Source organism: Mauremys reevesii, linkage group 3, assembly GCF_016161935.1.
Source record: "Mauremys reevesii isolate NIE-2019 linkage group 3, ASM1616193v1, whole genome shotgun sequence".
In the NCBI taxonomy this organism is placed as follows: domain Eukaryota; kingdom Metazoa; phylum Chordata; order Testudines; family Geoemydidae; genus Mauremys; species Mauremys reevesii.
Genome location: NC_052625.1, coordinates 51,080,964 through 51,099,670, shown reverse-complemented (window position 1 = coordinate 51,099,670; position 18,707 = coordinate 51,080,964). Strand labels below are relative to the sequence as shown.

General features: G+C 37.1%; 1 protein-coding gene across 2 annotated transcripts in view; it reads right to left on the bottom strand.

Moving 5' to 3' along the window:
- IARS2 (isoleucyl-tRNA synthetase 2, mitochondrial) overlaps nucleotides 1-18,707 on the bottom strand; it is a 52,726-nt gene that overhangs the window by 32,453 nt on the left and 1,566 nt on the right. For both annotated transcript variants that reach the window (XM_039529406.1, XM_039529407.1), the window contains exons 3-12: nucleotides 17,834-17,990; nucleotides 12,713-12,861; nucleotides 12,573-12,622; nucleotides 12,365-12,474; nucleotides 12,186-12,276; nucleotides 11,657-11,772; nucleotides 9,710-9,879; nucleotides 7,696-7,786; nucleotides 7,326-7,477; nucleotides 6,510-6,670 (exon numbers count right to left, since the gene is read on the bottom strand). In XM_039529406.1, the coding sequence (XP_039385340.1) occupies nucleotides 6,510-6,670; nucleotides 7,326-7,477; nucleotides 7,696-7,786; nucleotides 9,710-9,879; nucleotides 11,657-11,772; nucleotides 12,186-12,276; nucleotides 12,365-12,474; nucleotides 12,573-12,622; nucleotides 12,713-12,861; nucleotides 17,834-17,990 (1,247 nt within the window). The remainder of the gene's footprint in view (nucleotides 1-6,509; nucleotides 6,671-7,325; nucleotides 7,478-7,695; nucleotides 7,787-9,709; nucleotides 9,880-11,656; nucleotides 11,773-12,185; nucleotides 12,277-12,364; nucleotides 12,475-12,572; nucleotides 12,623-12,712; nucleotides 12,862-17,833; nucleotides 17,991-18,707) is intronic.

Genomic DNA, 18,707 nt, shown 5'->3' with positions numbered 1-18,707 from the left:
AATAGCATTAGATAATGTCAGATTCTCCTGGTTACATTATGCAATTAATTATATGAAATAAAAGTAGTCAAATATTGACAGGTTTACTAATCATTAACCAGTATTCTCAGGTTTTTATGGTAGTCTGAAATCAACTAATTGTAAAGGTTCAGCAATTTGAAATTATTTATATCTCATTCAATTTCTGTAACAAACTCTAGGAGAATTTAAATATCACACAAAGTATTTTTAAAAAAGCGGTTGTATATAATATCTAAGATTCCAATAATGCAGCGTCTGCCCCCCATGAGAGATTTTAAAAGCCACTCCTCTGACCTCTCCCCAAGATTCTCATGAATAAGTGTTCTCCCTACTTTGTAGTTCTAGTCCACCTACTGTATGCATATTTTAAAAACTAATGTTAAAGTCTCTCAATATATAAATATATCAAAATGCCAGTGAAAAAAACCTCTCTCAAATAATTACTCATCACTCTACAATCTATAAGCTTCCATGTGAGTACAATAATTCATAGACTGAGCAATAAACCCCATTGTAAAACTTTGCCTTATAGTCATAGAACATATCTAAAAGAACTTGTCTTACGTGTCACTTGCTAGGTCTCTAACAGTGAAAACCCATGAGGTAATTCATGCTACCATGACACCAGCCAATCATTTTGAACTCTGATATTGCTTGTACTGACTGCTTATTTAGGGTGTTATCGGAAATTAAGCAGCATTAAGATGATTCCCAGCAGAAGAAAAAAAAACAGTTCCTGGTGTTCTCTAGTCCTCTTTCTTATTGTAAAATAATGAGTGCAAGGTAGAGTCTTTTTTTACATAGGTATCACTACTTCGTCGGACAGTAGTTCGCTGGACAGTACTTCGGAAGGGAAGGGGTAAGCTGCTAATGTTCTGAACTTATTGAAATATGTTTTAAATAAAGTACATTTGATAAAGTTATTTACTTTCAATTGTAGATGTATTTATACAAGAAAATTGTACATAGAAAATCCAGTCGCATGTTAAGTGATTATATACCTAACTAATAATAAAATCACAGGAAAAGGGGAGAACACTTTAGGAAATTTTATTAGTCCAATATAACGATTAATACTAATATTCAGATAATTAGTAAAGCTAAGTAGTAGTTACCTATAAAAGTTTGCACTTCGTATTTGTTACTTGAGGAGAGCTACTATTCTAAATCGTAGCTTTTAATTTAGTCTGTAGGATATTGTTACTTTTTCAATAAATCTAGGAAAAAAAGTAATTAAAATATTTACTTGAAAACCTAATGTTGGAGAACGACAATTGCATGAGTCAGATTGATTATTTAATTTGTTAAACTGTTGTCTTGTGCAGTATTTAAAATTTTACACACACACACACACTCACACTCTCTCTCTCTCTCTCTCCTGCTGCCACATTCTCATAATAACTATTTGAAAACTGCAATTATTTAATGTATAACTTCTCTTCTCTCTTATATAGGAAGTAGGAATTTGCCATTTTACTGAAACTTTTGAACTCGACTTAACTATGCTGAGGAGGTAGAGGTACTTTTTTGTGGGATTTAATATTTATCTGCATTAGAACACCATTTAGATTACTTTTTAATGCTGGAAGACTATGCTTGTTGCTGCATGCCCAAAATGTCTGCAATGGCACATGTGGATGCCAGTAAGCGAGCAGATTCTTAGAGAGATGAAGCATTAAAGGTCACTGATGCAGAATTAGAATCTAGTTCTTGTTTTTAAAATGTAAAACAACAGCAGAATTGCAAACTTTTTTAAAGCTTACTGTCCTAGGGCATGCAACATACATCCTGCAAAATAAGAATGCTGCTGACTTTAAAATGGCAAGTCCATGGGCATACCCACACTTGCACAGAAAAATACTGGTTTATTTTAACAGAGTTACTATTTTAAGATAAGTATGGGGAATCATTCAGGACTAACCAACAGTGTTATCAGATGTAACAGCAACTCCATGTGGACTACACTGACTTCCAGTGGAGATGCTGTTACTTTTGATATCTACTGACAGAATGTGGAGCAGCCACACACATTTATACACCATTGGAGTTAAAAATATAAGTGCAATTTTAGATCAAAGCTCTTTGTAATATTGTGTTATATAAATGAATGATTCAAAATTATAAGTCTGAATATTTAAAAGACATTAGAAGCTTCATGTACCATATCATGCTACATACTGTAATGTATGAGAACCAACTACAATAAAATATGTAGGACCGCTGTACATTTTATTAAGAACTGGTGTACAGGAAAATGACCTATGAATTGACAGACTGTGTCTTCTAAATTTGTCTGTCACTTCTGTAGGCCAATATTCTGCATGCCTTAACTGCTTTGGAACCAGAAGTCTGCTATGACTAACTTAGAGAAAATTTATCTTCTGCTGTACTGCAAAATATTTAGAAGAACAAACTGTGCAATACTTATTTTTAAGTCAATGCTCATTATTTACATTTTCTTTTAAAAAGAGCAACAGATGTGGCAGCCAAAGAGAATAAATCTAATTTTCAATCATACAGTGTACAAGTCTTTTCTGTATTTTACTCTTTAATCTCATGTGCTGTATTGACCCTTAAGCACCCCCACATGCCACTTTTTGACATTCATGAATAATGGGCTTGCACAAAGGTGGAGTTGCTGATCTACTGCAATGTTTTCTCCATAAAAATGCCCCAACAATGCCACTGTTCATACAACTCTGGCGACATGCCACAGCTCAAAGGTTTACAAAGGCACACCTTTTGGCATATGTTCTTGGCCTTTAAGATAGCTATAACGAAAGGAGAATTCCTATCCGTCACTACCTTCAAATACATTCCCTGTTGCCCAGCTAAATGTATGCAATCAGTCCTATTTGTGCATGTTATGGTGTTTATCTATAATTTCAGAGGAAAATATTGCTTAAGGCACATTTTTATAGCTTGTTAACTGACTGCAAAGTTGTGCTACATAGGAGTTTTTTTTTTTTTAAATACTAAACTGTCTATTTTTCACACAATTCTGGAATACGAAACACAAAAATACTTTTTTAAAAGGCTACTTTCCAGATGCACTGTAATGGCTCCTGCAGAGGAGCCATACTTTATTGTGTAAATATATATCTGAAGCCTTTTTGTAAATGATTTTTTAACTAGATGAATGACTTCCACAGGTAAGAGATTATCTTAACCCAATATACAGAGCCTTTACACATTTCTGTCCAAGAGTACCTCGGCACTATTTGCATGCTGATAATAAATACCATAAACAGAGGAAGTGAACAAAGAGAATTGTGTGCACACCCCACACACATTGACTAGCTTTGCATAGAATCATAGGATTGGAAGAAACCTCAAGAGGACATCTAGTCCAGTCTCCTGCACTCATGGCAGGACTAAGTATTATCTAGACCATCCCTGATAGGTGGTTGTCTACCCTGCTCTTAAAAATCTCCAATGACAGAGACTCCACAACCTCCCTGGGCAATTTATTCCAGTGCTTAACTACTGTGACAGTTAGGAAGCTTTTCCTAATGTCCAACCTAGCAAAACCACACTTGCTGCAATTTAAGCCCATTGCTTCTTGTCCTATCCTCAGAGGTTAGGGAGAACATTTTTTTCTCCCTCCTCCTTGTAACAACATTTTATGTATTTGAAAACTGTTTTGATGTCCCCTCTCAGTCTTCTCTTCTCCAGACTAAATGAATCCAATTGTTTCAATCTTCCCCGGTAGGTCATGTTTTCTAGAACTTTAATCATTTTTGTTGCTTTTCTCTGGACTCTCTCTAATTCATCCACATCTTTCCTGAAATGTGGCGCCCAGAACTGGACACGAAAGTCTAGTAGAGTGGAAGAATTATTCTGTCTCTTACCTACAACACTCCTGCTAATACATCCCAGAATGATCTTTGCTTTTTTTGCAACAGCGTTACACTGTTGACTCATTTAGCTTGTGATCCGCTATGACCCCCAGATCCCTTTATGCAGTACTCCTTCCTAGCCAATCATTTCCCATTTTGTGTGTGTGCAGTTTATTATTCCTTCCTAGGTGGAATACTTTGCATTTGTCCTTATTGAACTTCAGTCTATTTACTTCAGACCATTTCTCCAGTTTGTCCAGATCATTTTGAATTTTAATCCTATCCTCCAAAACACTTGCAACCCCTGCCACCTTGGTATCATCTGCAAACTTTATAAGTATAATCTCTATGCCATTATCTAAATCATTGATGAAGATAATGAACAGAACCAGACCCAGAACTGAACTCTTCGGGCCCCACTTGATATGCCTTTCTGGCTTGACTGTGACCACTAACAACTACTTTCTGGGAATGGTTTTCCAACCAGTTATGCATCCACCTTATAGTAGCTCCATCTAGGTTGTATTTCCCTAGTTAATGAGAAATATCATGCAAGACAGTATCAAAAGCCTTTATAAAGTCAAGACATACCACAAATGTAACGCTTTGTCCCTATCCATCAGGATTGCATACTAAATATAAAGTGTATGCCATCTTAGAACCATATTTGTAGAAATGGCATTATTAGGTTCCATACCAATTGTGTCTGACTGATTTTCATATAAAATTTTTTCAGTCCTGAAAACTCGCCCTGAATTCTGGAAATCAAGTCATAAGAGACTCGGCAACCAATTTCCACTCCCCTTCACCTATACAATCTTATTATCCTTAAATGGATTTGTACAGGGGTCACTAAGGGCATAAGTGTAACTCAGCTGTATTCCAGTTGTGTATCTGAAGGCAGGAACTGACTCAGAAAATCAAATATGGAAAGTAACGACTCCACAACGCCATTTTTACAAAAAGTCATCTTTTAGGGTAGACTCACACTTTAAAACCTCTTCCCCTCAAAAAAAGCTAAAGGAAGTACCCTGATCATGAAAATAAAGAGCTCAGCAAAAGGGATAGCTCAGTGGTTTGAGCATTGGCCTGCTAAACCCAGGGTTGTGAGTTCAATCCTTGAGGGGGCCATTTAGGGATCTAGGGCAAAAATCTGTCTCAGAATTGGCCCTGCTTTGAGCAGGGGGGTGGACTAGATGATCTCCTGAGGTCCCTTCCAACCCTGATATTCTAAGAAAAGTTTCCGTTTAAAAATTAAAAGCAGTTTAGGTGTAAGAGACAATCAGAAGAAAAACACTTTGGAAAATGTTAAAATTCTTGGGGGGGGGGGGGTTGTTGTTGTTTGACTGATTTGTTTTTAAGTACTAGGCTGAAATGTACTACTTGTTTTAAAACTCAGTTCAGATTTTTTTTTATTGTGAACTCATAAAAGCAGAAAGATAATAGGAGTGTCATATATAAGACACAAGAGGTAATTGTCCTGCTCTGCTCAGCACTGGTGCGGCCTCAGTTGGAGTACTGCATTCAGTTTTGGGCACTACGCTTTAAGATATGGAGAAACTGAAGACAGTCCAAAGAAGAGCAACAAAATGATAAAAAGAAGATTTAGAGCAACCTGATCTTTAAGGAAAGGTTAAAAAACTGGGCATCTTTAGTCTCGAGAAAAGAAGATTGCGACAGGACCTGGTAACAGTCTCAAATAATGTTAATGGCTGTTTTAAAAAGGATGGTGATCAATTGTTCTCCATGGCTATGAAGGTAGGACAAGAGGTAATGTGCTTAATCTGCAGCAAGGGAGATCTAGATCATAGGAAAAAATTTCTAACTATAAGGATAACTAAGCACTGGAATAGGCTTCCAAGGAGTCCCTGTCATTGGAGATTTTTAAGAATAGGTTAGACAAACACCTGTCAGGGATGGTCTAGGTTTACTTGGTGCTGCCTTAGCATGAAGTGGGATGGACTAAATGACCTCTCAAGATCCCTTCTAGCCCTACATTTCTGAGTTTATGATAAGCAGGTTTCCTTAACTCTAACTGTACTAGATGGTGCTGGAAAGGTTTACATATGAAAGCCTGTGACCTAACTTTATGGTAACAAATACTCAAACAGGAAAGATTAAATGGCCTCCAAGTTAACTCTGAAATAGGCCACAGGTTTCTTATTCTGCATCTGACTTGGCCATCCCACTTTAGTCTTCTCATTTCATAGGCATCTGTCAACTTTTCAATTTCAGAAATTATTGTAACAAATAATTGCATAATTGAGTTCAGAATGCTGAGATTACAGGTCATTATCTGTTCTAGCTACAGGATGCAGTTCTTTACCTTTAATACTGATGTCTAACATCAGCTCTCCTGAAAAATCTATTAAAGCAGAGACAAACATCAAGGAGGCAGCTCAGCTCACTGCTGGTTAGTGGTATGAGACAGACCTAGACCACTATCTTTAAACCACATTCATTAATGAGACATTGGCCCCTCTAGTTCTTTTAAATGAAAAAAAAAAAAACAATATAAAATTAACTATGCCAAAAAACACAGTCATGAACCAAAATAAATTTGCTTGCACTTCAGTTGTTTGGAGTTTTAATATTTTCTATATCAGAGCAAGACAGGTCTCTTATTTTTTATATGAATAAAATAGATACCTGTTTATCAGGGATTCTCCTGTTGTCTTATGATGGAACACTGGAATCGGAACACCCCAACTCTTCTGTCTTGAGATGCACCAATATGTCCTTCTGTCCAACATTTCTAGCATCCTATTCACTGCTGATGCAGGAATAAATTTCACTTTTTTTAACAATTCCTATGAAATAACCACAACTACAGTTATTCAGGGTTGGAGAGAATTCAGAATTTAACAAAAAGATACTATTTATTCTCTCAGGGCACAAAGAGTTACCGGCAGAAATCCTCACATATTGATATAATATGCTCCAAGGTGATACCTCATGGATATCATCAACACCAGTTACTTTATTTTCTGCTTGAATCTACCTATCTGAACTACTTACATGACCCCTGCTACCACGCACCTCACAATCTTTAATGTATTTATCCTCACAAGCCCTCTATTATCCCAGTTTTACAGATAGGGAACTGAGGTACAGAGAGGTTAAGTGATTACAAAGGTCATACAGGAAGTCTGGGCTTGAGTGGAGGTATTGAACCCAGCTCTCCCAACCACTGGAACCTTTCTTCTTTGGAGTCTTAAATGGAAAATGGCATAAGCGCACAATTAGTCTAAAGTTGGTGGCAAATAAATGAAAATGTAACTGCTGATAATTTCCAAACTAATTGTTAATAAGACTGTGATTGCTATCAGCTGCAAAGTCTTTGTAAACACTAAGGGAGGAAAGCATACTTTTGAAGTGGAATGTACACGTTATGCAAAGACCCCATATGATAGTAATGTCCTTTACACTCCCCCAAATAGCAAACAATGTAACAAAGTGTAGTACCTGGGCTGTAACCTTGATATTTGCTGTGTTTACAAACCACTGTTTGCTTGCACGAATAATCACTGGTTTCTTAGTCCTCCAGTCATATGGGTAGCTATGTACACATTTCTCCTCTTTTAATAAACTCTTTGCTGCTTGAAGCATCTGAATGACTATTGAGAGTGAGAATTAAGAGTCAGAGGTAATAAGAAATTAGATTAACACAACACTACTGCTGCTAACCCCACTTCTTTCCTTTCCCCAAAGTCCAATTCCGATCCTCCTGATAACAGGAAGTGCCAATATTTTGTCCACTGTAAGATTTGTTTGGTTTACATGAGCCTTCAAAGTATTTGACAGAATATTGACTAATTGAACACAAGATACTAACCAGCTTCATTTCCTTCTTCCAGTACAGCCTTGTTTTGAAGCTCAGGACCTGCAGCTTCTGTAAAAAATCCACCTTCATCCACCAGGCAATCCTAAAACAAGAATATTTTTAGTAATGTCAAAATATCAAGGGACTATTGTATTTCTATTATTTTACAAGAATCTGAAATTATGAACTAAGATTGCAGTATAATATACCATACATCTGAATCAAGCTGAGATATAAGGTGTCACTTTTAATATTCAAAGGTAATTATGATGTAACAACCCTGAAATTTGCCAACATGCCACTGAGCCTGAATTCTCAGCATAGGATGAACTCCACTGAGTTTGTGAGGATACAACATTCTGTTATTGCCCCAAGTCAAAGAGTACTATTCCACTTAATTCTTAACAGATAGAATAACTACAAGCAAAACAGAAGTACACTTAGCCTAACAGAAATAATGCCAAGGAAAAAATCTTAAGTACAAGTTAGATCATGTCAGGTTCAGCTTTAAAACACTATATTAATCCTTTCTGCCAGAGCTCCTAAAGCACCCAGATATTGCAAATTGATTACACGTACGGGGATCACTTCATCCATCACTGAAACAGACACTTCTGAGGAGGAGGGTGTCAGCCTTTATATAAAGCAGAACACTAGCTCAACAGAGAAGGCAAAAAATACTTTATCCATTTGAAGCTACAAGGGAAGGCAGACGATTTCCCACATTGGAAATTTAGCACCAGTCTTGCAAGAAGCGAGGTGAGACATTTTTGGCAAGAAGCTGCAAAAATCTCACTTTTACGTTTAATCCAAATCTCTGTCACCTTCCACAGAACAGTACCCCAGAACATTAATCAGTGCTGAACTAATGCTGCTGCATAAGAGTGAACAGCACCACCGAATCAACTATCAATACTACTACAGACAGTATGATTCAGCGGATCCTAGACTGTAAAATACAAGAGCTGAGTTCTATTCCCAGTTCTGCCACTAGTTTGCTGCATGAGCAATGGCAAGTCACTTAGCCACTCTTTGTCTCAGTTTCCCCTCTGTATAATGTAAAGCACTTTGAGATGTATTTAAGCAAATACTCATCACCATCTTCTAGATTTTCCTTGGACAGCTCTCCTCCAATTACTAATTCCTTTATTCACACAAATTCCTTTATTCAAGAGCTGATCAAATTACACTCTGATGATCTCACAGCAAGAAAAAAAAACAAGCCAACAGAAATCTAGAATATTACAAAGAAAAATTTACATATTATAGAACTGTAGTTAATTATTTGTCTGGTAAACTACTTTTTCTTTTAAGCAATTCCCATAAAAGAGGATGAATTTATTTCTTTACTAACACTTTTTACATTTACAGAACATCTTAATATAATATATGGAGATATACCTATTTCATAGAACTGGAATGGACCCTGAAAGGTCATTGAGTCCAGCCCCCTGCCTTCACTAGAAGGACCAAGTACTGATTTTGCCCCAGATCCCTAGGTGGCTCCCTCAAGGACTGAACTCACAAGCCTGGGTTTAGCAGGCCAATGCTCAAACCAGTGAGCTATCCCTCCCCCCTCTTTGCTCCTCCCCAAGAAACTCTCAAAGACCTCAAAGCTCCTTGGAGAGATACTAAAAACAACAATTACCTATATTACATGGAAAAACAAGGCAGAAAAAGTTGCAATTTGCAACTGATCTCTCTGTATTTATAATTTAACTTCTCCAAAAAGGAGTATTCCGTTCCACTGCTACACTACCAAGTTTAGGTAACAATTGGCTGAAAAGCAGAACCATTTTTACTACTTATGTTTTTAGAATCCAAGCCTTTGCTCTTCCAAGGGCAATGCTGTTTACAGCAGGTCTCCAAGTTAATCAGTGACATTGAGATGGTTACATATAGGCATCAAAACAAATTTTAAATGTCATGCAAAATGTGTAAGTTATGCGACACTTAACATTTTAGTGGTCTGTGACCAAAAATATACAGATTAAAAACGAGGAAAAAACCAACCAAACAAAAGTACCATGGGCAGCTGGTGATGCGAAGCTACACTGTAATCCTCCATACCATGAGCTGGGGCTGTGTGAACTAAACCTGTTCCTTTTGCCATTGTCACATGATTTGCTGGCAAAAAAGGGGACTCTCTGCCAGGAATTGTGGGATGAGCACAAGAACCATTTTCCAAATCAACACCTGAAGCAAAGAGAAATGGGATATTCAACAATTTATGAGCCCAGCTTGTGTTTTTCAAAATTAGTCATAGAACAAAAAAATTACAATTCATATACAAAAATGCAAATATCCATACTCTGATACAGTTTTTCCTATCCACCCTCCAGAGTACTGGGCTTTCCTGTCTCCCCATTTGTGCCACTCCTACACAGACACACCCCATCCATCCAGGAGAATATTGTTTTTTTCTGAGCCAGGCAAGGCTACTCCAGAAGAAGTTGGGCTATATAAGGCACTCCTAGCCTACAGGCACAAAGTGCATTAGTTGCTGTCCTAGGTCTCAATGTACCAGAACCCAATATTGAACTCTAGTATCCAGGATGGCGGTATAATATACTGTGATCTAGTGGTTTGAAGACCAGGCTGGAGACAGTAGACCTGAAATCTTTCCCCAGCTTTGCTTCTAACATCCCATTTGACCATATTTATTTATATATACACTGTATCTTTAAGAAGTTATAAAACAAAGGCTCATCTCAAACACTAGGCAACTAACCATTGTAAAGTACAGTGACATTAAATATCCAACATCTTCCCCTAAACCAGGCAATAAAAATGAACCAGATATCAAATTCAAACAATACTTCAAACCCTCCCAAATGCAAAGCCTTACTGCATCTCTCCCTCCCCACAAGCCTGGATAAACAGATTCAGGACTAAGATGGACAACTTTAGGTGTTAAAGGTAAACAAATTTGGGGTATTTCAGACGGTGGAGGAAGGAGGGGAGAAACAGGTTCCTAAAGTGAGGCTTTTTCATCAGTGCTCCATTTTAGTTCTCATTTCAGTTGCTGCAGGTCATTTGTAAACCAGAGTGACTTAAGCAGATAAAGCCAGGGCCACTTTGTTGATAGCTGAGAATGAGATTATCAAGTCTGGTCAAACCATTCCTCCTGTTGGAGGAATGGATAACTTACATCCCTCAGGAAATGGTCAGGTTCAATTAAACACTAAGAACAGGCCAAACAAAAAAATTCCTCACTCCATCAGGAAAGGCGTTCTGCCAGCTCTAATCAGAAGCAGTAAGGATAGGTCGATCACATGGGTAAAATTTCCAACTGACACCCACAATCCCAATTTAAATTCCAAATCACAAGTGTGGACAACTGCGTTACCAGCAATCACCTAGGATTGTTTAATGGTCCTCACGGTGATCATGAATTCCTGAGCTAACTCAGAATAGTCAACTACTTGTATGTTAACACCACAGAGCACTATCAGCCTTAGCACCTCTAATGCCTCCACAGTAAGGAATTTCAACAGCTCATTTTGCAGTGAAGCAGGCAGTCCGCACACCAACACCAGACCCATGTTAACTTTATTTGGGACTCTCATACAAGATAGACACGGTACATTTGAACCAATTTTGGGTTAGGAATCCACCTGAATTTCAGGATAGATGCAAAACAGCACCACCAAGGTAAACTGTATTCCTAGTCCACTCCTCATGTGCTATGCACTATATTCTGTACATAATTATCCTCCAACTTCTTATTTCCATTTTATAAACGGGATAACTTCTGTAAAGCACTTTGAAGTATATGGTTGAAAAGTTACTACACCACCACCAAGTTTTGATTATTCTTCAGATTATTTTTAGCTAAAATTACTATAAATACATGTGCAAAGTGTAGCTAATGAAACACATAAAGATACTTTACTTTCACATCAACATTTTAACAAATGCCTACAACATACTACCCTACAAATTAATATTCAGAGTATATTTAAACGCTTACCTTTACATGTTGAAATAACTTCAAATTGTGTGTCCAAGATGGCAGCTGTAGACTCAACTCTATTTGCAGCCAGAATGTAACATTCACCAGTATTTGCACATTTTACAATGGAATAGCTACAAGACAAATGTATTAAATATAATAAATTAGAAAAAAATCTGTATTAGCAAACATGTTTTAGTACAAAATTTAAATTGTTTAGACATTTGCTGCTTTTAAACCATCTGAAAATGTGATTTTAACTACAAAAATCCTACAACTGTTTCACACTCAAAGCTCCAAATGATTTCAATAGAATGAATGCAAAAGCAGGCCCTAAAGTAGCAATAACTTTAGAGAACTAAAAATAATACAGAATAATTAACTTCTTAAAAAGGAGATGGGAAAAAGTCTGAAATTGAGTTACCTAAAAAATTAAAAATGCCATTAAATAAACCTAAAATGCCTATTACTTCAGCCTTGCTATTAAGAGCACTGCAACTTTGCTAATAGATATTGATACCGATGGTTAAACAAGTTAAATACATACTCTGAATCTGGCATATAACAAATAGCTTGATTGGCAGGAATAGTCCAGGGCTGGGTGGTCCAGATTAGCAAACTAACAGTTGAACATCCAGCTAAAGATGCAAATTAACAAATATGTTATTTGTCGTAAAATCCAAAGATATCAGAGTCTTAACAAGAACTAAATATTACAAATCATACCTATCACAGAGGCCAGTTTAGGAGGCAATTTCAACAAGGGGAATTTGATATATACAGAACGACTGACGTGCTGCTGATTGTATTCAAGTTCAGCTTCAGCCAAGGCTGTACTGGGTGAAGATCAAATATGGGTTAAACCACATTAACATGAAAATGTATTACTCTCTCTACTTATATTTTAGAGATAAAATGGTTAGTTGATTCTTACTTTGCTGAAGGAGACCAAAATACCGGTTTATAGTCCTGATAAATGTAACCCTAAAGGGGAAAAATACAGAGTTAACTGGATTAAAACTACATTGTAACTTAAATAATTTAAGAACTTTGTTAAAAGACACACTAGCATACCTTGTCATACATTTTGTGGAAGATACTCAGTTGTTTTGCTTCATACTTCCTATCAAATGTGTGGTAGCAATTAGCCCAATCTGCCATTATACCCCAGCGAATGAAAGCAGATTTCTGTTTCTCAATTGCCCTTTCTGCAAATTCTTTTGCTAAAAAGGAAGAATAATTTTTAAAAACAATGTACTTTTAAAATCTGCATGATCACTTTAGTTTTAGAAAATGCTAATGGCTTACTTGCTAGAGAAAGCTTAACCTCAGCTGGGAACAAAATAATTATAAAACTAAACTAACTGATTTATATAACAGCAACTTCTGCAAATCTCAAAATGCTTTATTCACAAGTAGTCCCATCAAAGTGAATGGCAGGGTTTGAAAAAGTCAATCACCTACAGGAAGTTTTTTCAGGTAAGCCATTCATTTTAACAGAATGTAAACTTTAATTTTAAAAGGAAAAAAATTCTAACCCTTATGGTTATGAAGACAACCTTCCAAATGTAAAAAAATCTAAAATGAATGTAAACTGACCAACCGCTATAGTGCCTCTGCTGCTATTCCTTGCTTTGCAAAGCAGCACAAGCAGCTGCCTGAAATTAAGACCAGTTGGTTTAAATTGCTGCTATTCAGAACTAGAGCTGGTTAAACTGTAAATTGCAAATAATTTTTCAAATTCAATTTTGGGTTTTTTTAATTGTATAAGTTTTCACATTCCTCCCCTACCCCATTATTTGACAAGCTGTATTCAGAACCCTGAAGGCAGCAGTGATGTGGTCTAGAATCATGAATGTCATGCTCCACCCTACTGCGAGAAGTTATAAACTGCAGGGGGTGGAGCGGTGGCGGTGGAAGAGGAAGAGATACAAGTAGGGAGAGATAACAACAACAAAATATAGGAGGGCTGGGACAGAGAGCTGTTCCCTGGCAGCAATCAGGAAGTTCTGAAAAGGGTAGAAGATCATCCTCAATTCCAGAAGCTACAATGGGATAAAGTTTAAAACAGGGTGGATACAAATCAAAGATAAAAAAATCTGATTTTTTTTATTTAAATTTGATTTTTTTGATAAAATGATTTTTGAGGAAAAAAATCTATGCTTTTTAATTAAGATACATTATAGCTCAAAGAAATCTCATCATGGATTAGGGATTATAAATTCTAATTCTATAGTATGAGACAATATATTCATGTAATGTTTAAGAAAACTTTTGTAAATAGTTCCAATAGTTCATGGATTAGGGACCCAATCTTATGGGGTTCCACAGGCTTCTGTATAGATTATTCAGGTTAATCTTTCTACCTACCCAAAGAACTCAGTGCTCAGTCTAGAAGATATCATCAGAGCTGCTTAGTTTTGCAGGTCTCAGACTGTGGATTGTGTCTCCAGAGGTAACATGCTTGTTAACAGCAAAAATGTTTTTAAATAAATACAGAGATGAGAAATAACAGACCTCAACTCTATTGTCCCTCTGCAAATTTGTGTACACAGAGTCAATCCCTTACCTCTCTCTAAAAGTACAAAGTTTAAAAAAGTTCAATGAATAAAAGATTGTTGGCGGCAGAATAGATCTGGACAAGAAGTCTGGAGATAAATGTGAGAAGCAAGGGACATATGCTTGTTTTGTTAAATTATTATATGTTTGCTGCTGAAGAAAAAAATCCAGAATACTTAATCTTGTTGTTTTAGTTAAATAAAAATTTGAATGTCTGTCTGGTGATGTTCTCTTTCTAATACAGCATGGCAAGAAAATCCTCCAAATATTAATGATTAACCTGTTGAATTGGAGATAGTTCACCTCCCAATGACTTCATAAATATCTGCTTCAGTTACCTTTGGTAAATGAAATAACCAAACAATCATTCATTTTCTGATACAGCTGTAAAACTAATCTGAAAAGTTTTCAAAATAAACCACGGTTTTAAAATGTCTAGTGTGTACCTTCTAAAAATGAAACCTACATCTATCTCTGAGTTGTGAAGAATATGTTAAGGTTATAACAACCAACAAGAATGCACTTTTATGTAGAAAACCATGATTAAATCGAGTCTTCCTGACTAGTGATTTAAATCAAATCCACCTGGGTTTAAAATGTATCAAATATCTACTAACCAGAGGCTAATAAGAAAGATCCAGGCTCCAGTATATTCCAGGAATTGTACCCTGGGTGAAAAGTCACTGCATTAACGGTTGGCTGAGGTTCTCAAATGAACTCTGCTCCTGATCACCACCTACTGGCCAACGTTTGACATGAACGGCGTTATATAAGGGGTTTTGTGCTCTCCTCAATGGGAATAATAATGAACAAGAGTTGTAGGATTAGGCTCTACACAAAGGAATTATTTTATTCAACCCTAAAATGCAGCTCCATCTGGAGTAGGTATATGGTAGCTAACCAAGATGCAAGTCAAGTATGTAATAGCACCATACAAAGGCAGAGAAAAGCCTTTTCTAATATCCTAAATCCAAAACGATCTTTTAAAATACATTATTTTAAAAGTATTAGTTTAAACCACTATTGCTATCAGAATAGCATAATAAAATGGGTTTGAATATTATGCCTTTTTTAAATTTAAATTACAAGCCAATTTAAAATGGAAAAAAAATTCATTGCATTTGTGACGTAAAATCGTCTGAATGTTTATCATCCCAAATACACCTAGCAATAACTAAAAAAAGTTATTGGAGAGAGCAGTTAAACTCAAGGCAAGTGAATGATGTATCATGTTTTTCATAACTGCTTTGCCAGTGCATACAGACTGCAGTTTGCAAAGACAACCTTCTCAGGAGATGTGAAGTTACTTCAGTCTAAAGGGCCTGTGTACTATAATTGCCAGTCATTCCACTGAGTGACAAAACTGTTACCAGTAAACCAACTACAACACAACACATGATCAGACCACTTTCCACCTAATCTATCAAACTCTCAGAAGGCATCACCTACACAGTTTTCCAATATTATACATGGCATGGGGGTAAAAAACAAATGTGTTTTCATAGATTCCAGCGCCAGAAGGGACCAACCATTATGATCTAGTCTGACCTTCTGTATAGCACAGGCCATAGACTTTCCCTAAAATAATTTCTAGAGGATATTTTTTAGAAAAACATCAAATCTTGATTTAAAAATTGTCAGTGATGGAGACTTCACCGCAATCCTTGGCAAAATGTTCCAATGGTTAATTACTTTCATTGTTAAAAATGTTTCCAATCTGAATTTGTCTAGCTTCAACTTCCAGCAATCGGATCACATCATTCCTTTCTCTGCTAAAGAGAAAAGCCAATTCTTAAATATTTGTTTCTCATGCAGATACTGATAGACTTTAATCAAGTCACCCTTTAACCTTTTCCTTGTTAAGCAAAACATTTTGAGCAATTTGCATCTATCACTAGAAGGCTTTTCCCCCCCTCTAATGCTTTTAATCACTCTTATGCCTCTTCTCTGAATCCTCTCCAATTTATCAACAATCTTCTTGAATTGTGGGCACCAGTACTAGACAGCAGCAGGCACACCAGTAACAAATACAGACGTAAAATAATCTCTGTACTCCTATTGAAGATTTGCCCATTTATGTTCACGCGCATTTAATATGCGTAAATTCAGCTTTATGCGGTTGGCAAAAACAAAAAAAAAAGAGAAAAATAACAATTTAGATACTGTTCCTGTAGTGCGGGTGATTCTGCCCGCCATTACACTCAATGTAATTTTGACTATACGCGGTTTTCGCTTTACGCGCTGACCGCTGAACGTAACCCCAGCGTAAGATGAGACAGACCTGTATCTGTAACTAAGTGGAATTTTTTTGTAATATTTTTATTAAGTCTATGTGTGCCTTGGTTTCCCCTATATACTGCATTGTTACCTAGCAAATGAAATGGGACTGTTTGCTCTTGGGGCAGGCTAAAACATAGGTATGAATGGTGCCTAGGTGTCTGTGGTCTTAGGTCCCATACCAATGGAGCTCTTGAGAAAACAATGGCAGATCCAGACTGGACATGGACACCTAGCAACCAAGGACCCAAAGAGATACAGACTTCCCTGCCTCTCTGCACAGTGCGGAGCTGCCTCTCCCCAGCTCAGGAACAAAGGACTGGGGGAAAGGGGGTGGTGTAAAGTGGAAGTTAAATGTTGGCTGGGCGAAGCAGTTATGGGTGCACCCGGGAGTCTGACAAAGGAGACTGGATAGATGGAGAGACAGAGCTTGAATGATGTGGGTTCACTACAGCTTGGCTGGGCTCTCCAGAACAGACTATGCTTTAACCTTCGTTTCTCTATGCTAACCTAAAGACTTTCCATGCTGTGCTCCAATTGACTAATAAACTCTTCTGTTTTGACAACACTGTATGAATGGCACTGCAGATGCTTGCAGAGATGTACTGATCCACAGAGAATGCACAAGTCTCCTTCAGGAGTCTGCCTCAGTGGGACTCACTGAACAGAGCTCACCGTCTGAAGCAGGAATGCTGATGGCTCAGAGGTCCAGCCTAAGGACTTGGTGAAGCCATGGGACTTACCCTGGAGAAGGAGTGAGACCCCTTGAGACTCCAGACTCCTAGAGACTGTTCCAAAACTGAGGTCATAAAACCAATCCTGTGGATTTATGACAGCTTCCCAGGATCACATTAGATCTTCTGGCCACAGCATCACAATGGGAGCTCATGTGCAGCTGATTATCCACCACAGCCCCCAAGTCTTTTTCAGAGTCACTGCTTCCCTGGTAGAGTCCCCCATCCTGTAGGTATAGCCTACATTCTTTGTTCCTAGATGTATACAATTAGCCATATTAAAATGCACATTGTTTGCTTGTGCCCAGTTTACCAAGCATTCATTATTTCTCTGGTCTCTTCATTATTTATCATTCAAATTTTTATGTCATCTGAAAACTTTATCAGTGAGGATTTTATGTTTTCAAAGGTCACCCTCCTTGTAAGCTAACACTACGTATTTTGCAGATCAAGTATAATCTAATAACCAAGATGTTCCTAACAAATTCCAATGTAGTGAAACTAAAATGAAAACATGCAGAAAAACAGCAAAATAATATTCCACTGAAGACTCAAAAACAACTTATAAAATACAATATTGCAAGTCACAAATGTTTCTAGGAAAATTTTGCAAAGGACAGTTTACCTCTCTGTCTGATCTCCATTGGTGAAAGATTTTGAGTTTCTTTGAGTTCCGACAATGCTTTCAATTCAATGGGCAACCCATGACAATCCCAGCCTGGTACATAGTGCACTTTATAACCTCTCATCATATGGAACCGATTAGTGATGTCTTTCAAAATCTAGGAAAACGTTAGGCCAAATGTTATTTTTGATATAATTGTTACTACCATCCTCATTTCCCTACACATTAGCATGATACATCTCATCTGTATGTTACTTTATATCTTATTGGTTTTGGTGAATTGTGGAAAACCCAAGCACAATCAGGTGTACTAAAGATTAAGTTTCAGCCTTCACATTTATGTTTCTTATTGTACTTTCTAATAGCACATCATTAGAACCTCTTGAGCAACAGGCAACCAAATTTTGCACAACTGAAGGCCACGGTTTGCAACTACGCAGGGGCCTGAGGGTTTCACCTAGCTATAACAAAGTGGAATTATCATTTTATTATGGTAACATACTTCTGAAGTCACTATGCACATAATACACAAACTATACATCTAGCAGTTTGCTGGGCTGAAGTAGAAACTGTATTTACTTTGACAGAATGAAAATAAGTTTATCATATGAACACCAGTGTGGAACTATAAGCACCACACAGCGCCACTTGTCATTTTCATTGTTACTATATATGCTTCCTCATTAAACAGAAATGAATGTCCCGATCCTAAAGTAAGGAATATCCTCAATTTCATAGATTCACAGACTCTAGGACGGGAAGGGACCTCGAGAGCCCTCATGGCCGGACCAAATACTGTCTAGACCATCCCTGATAGACATTTATCTAACCTACTCCTAAATATCTCCAGAGATGGAGATTCCACAACTTCCCG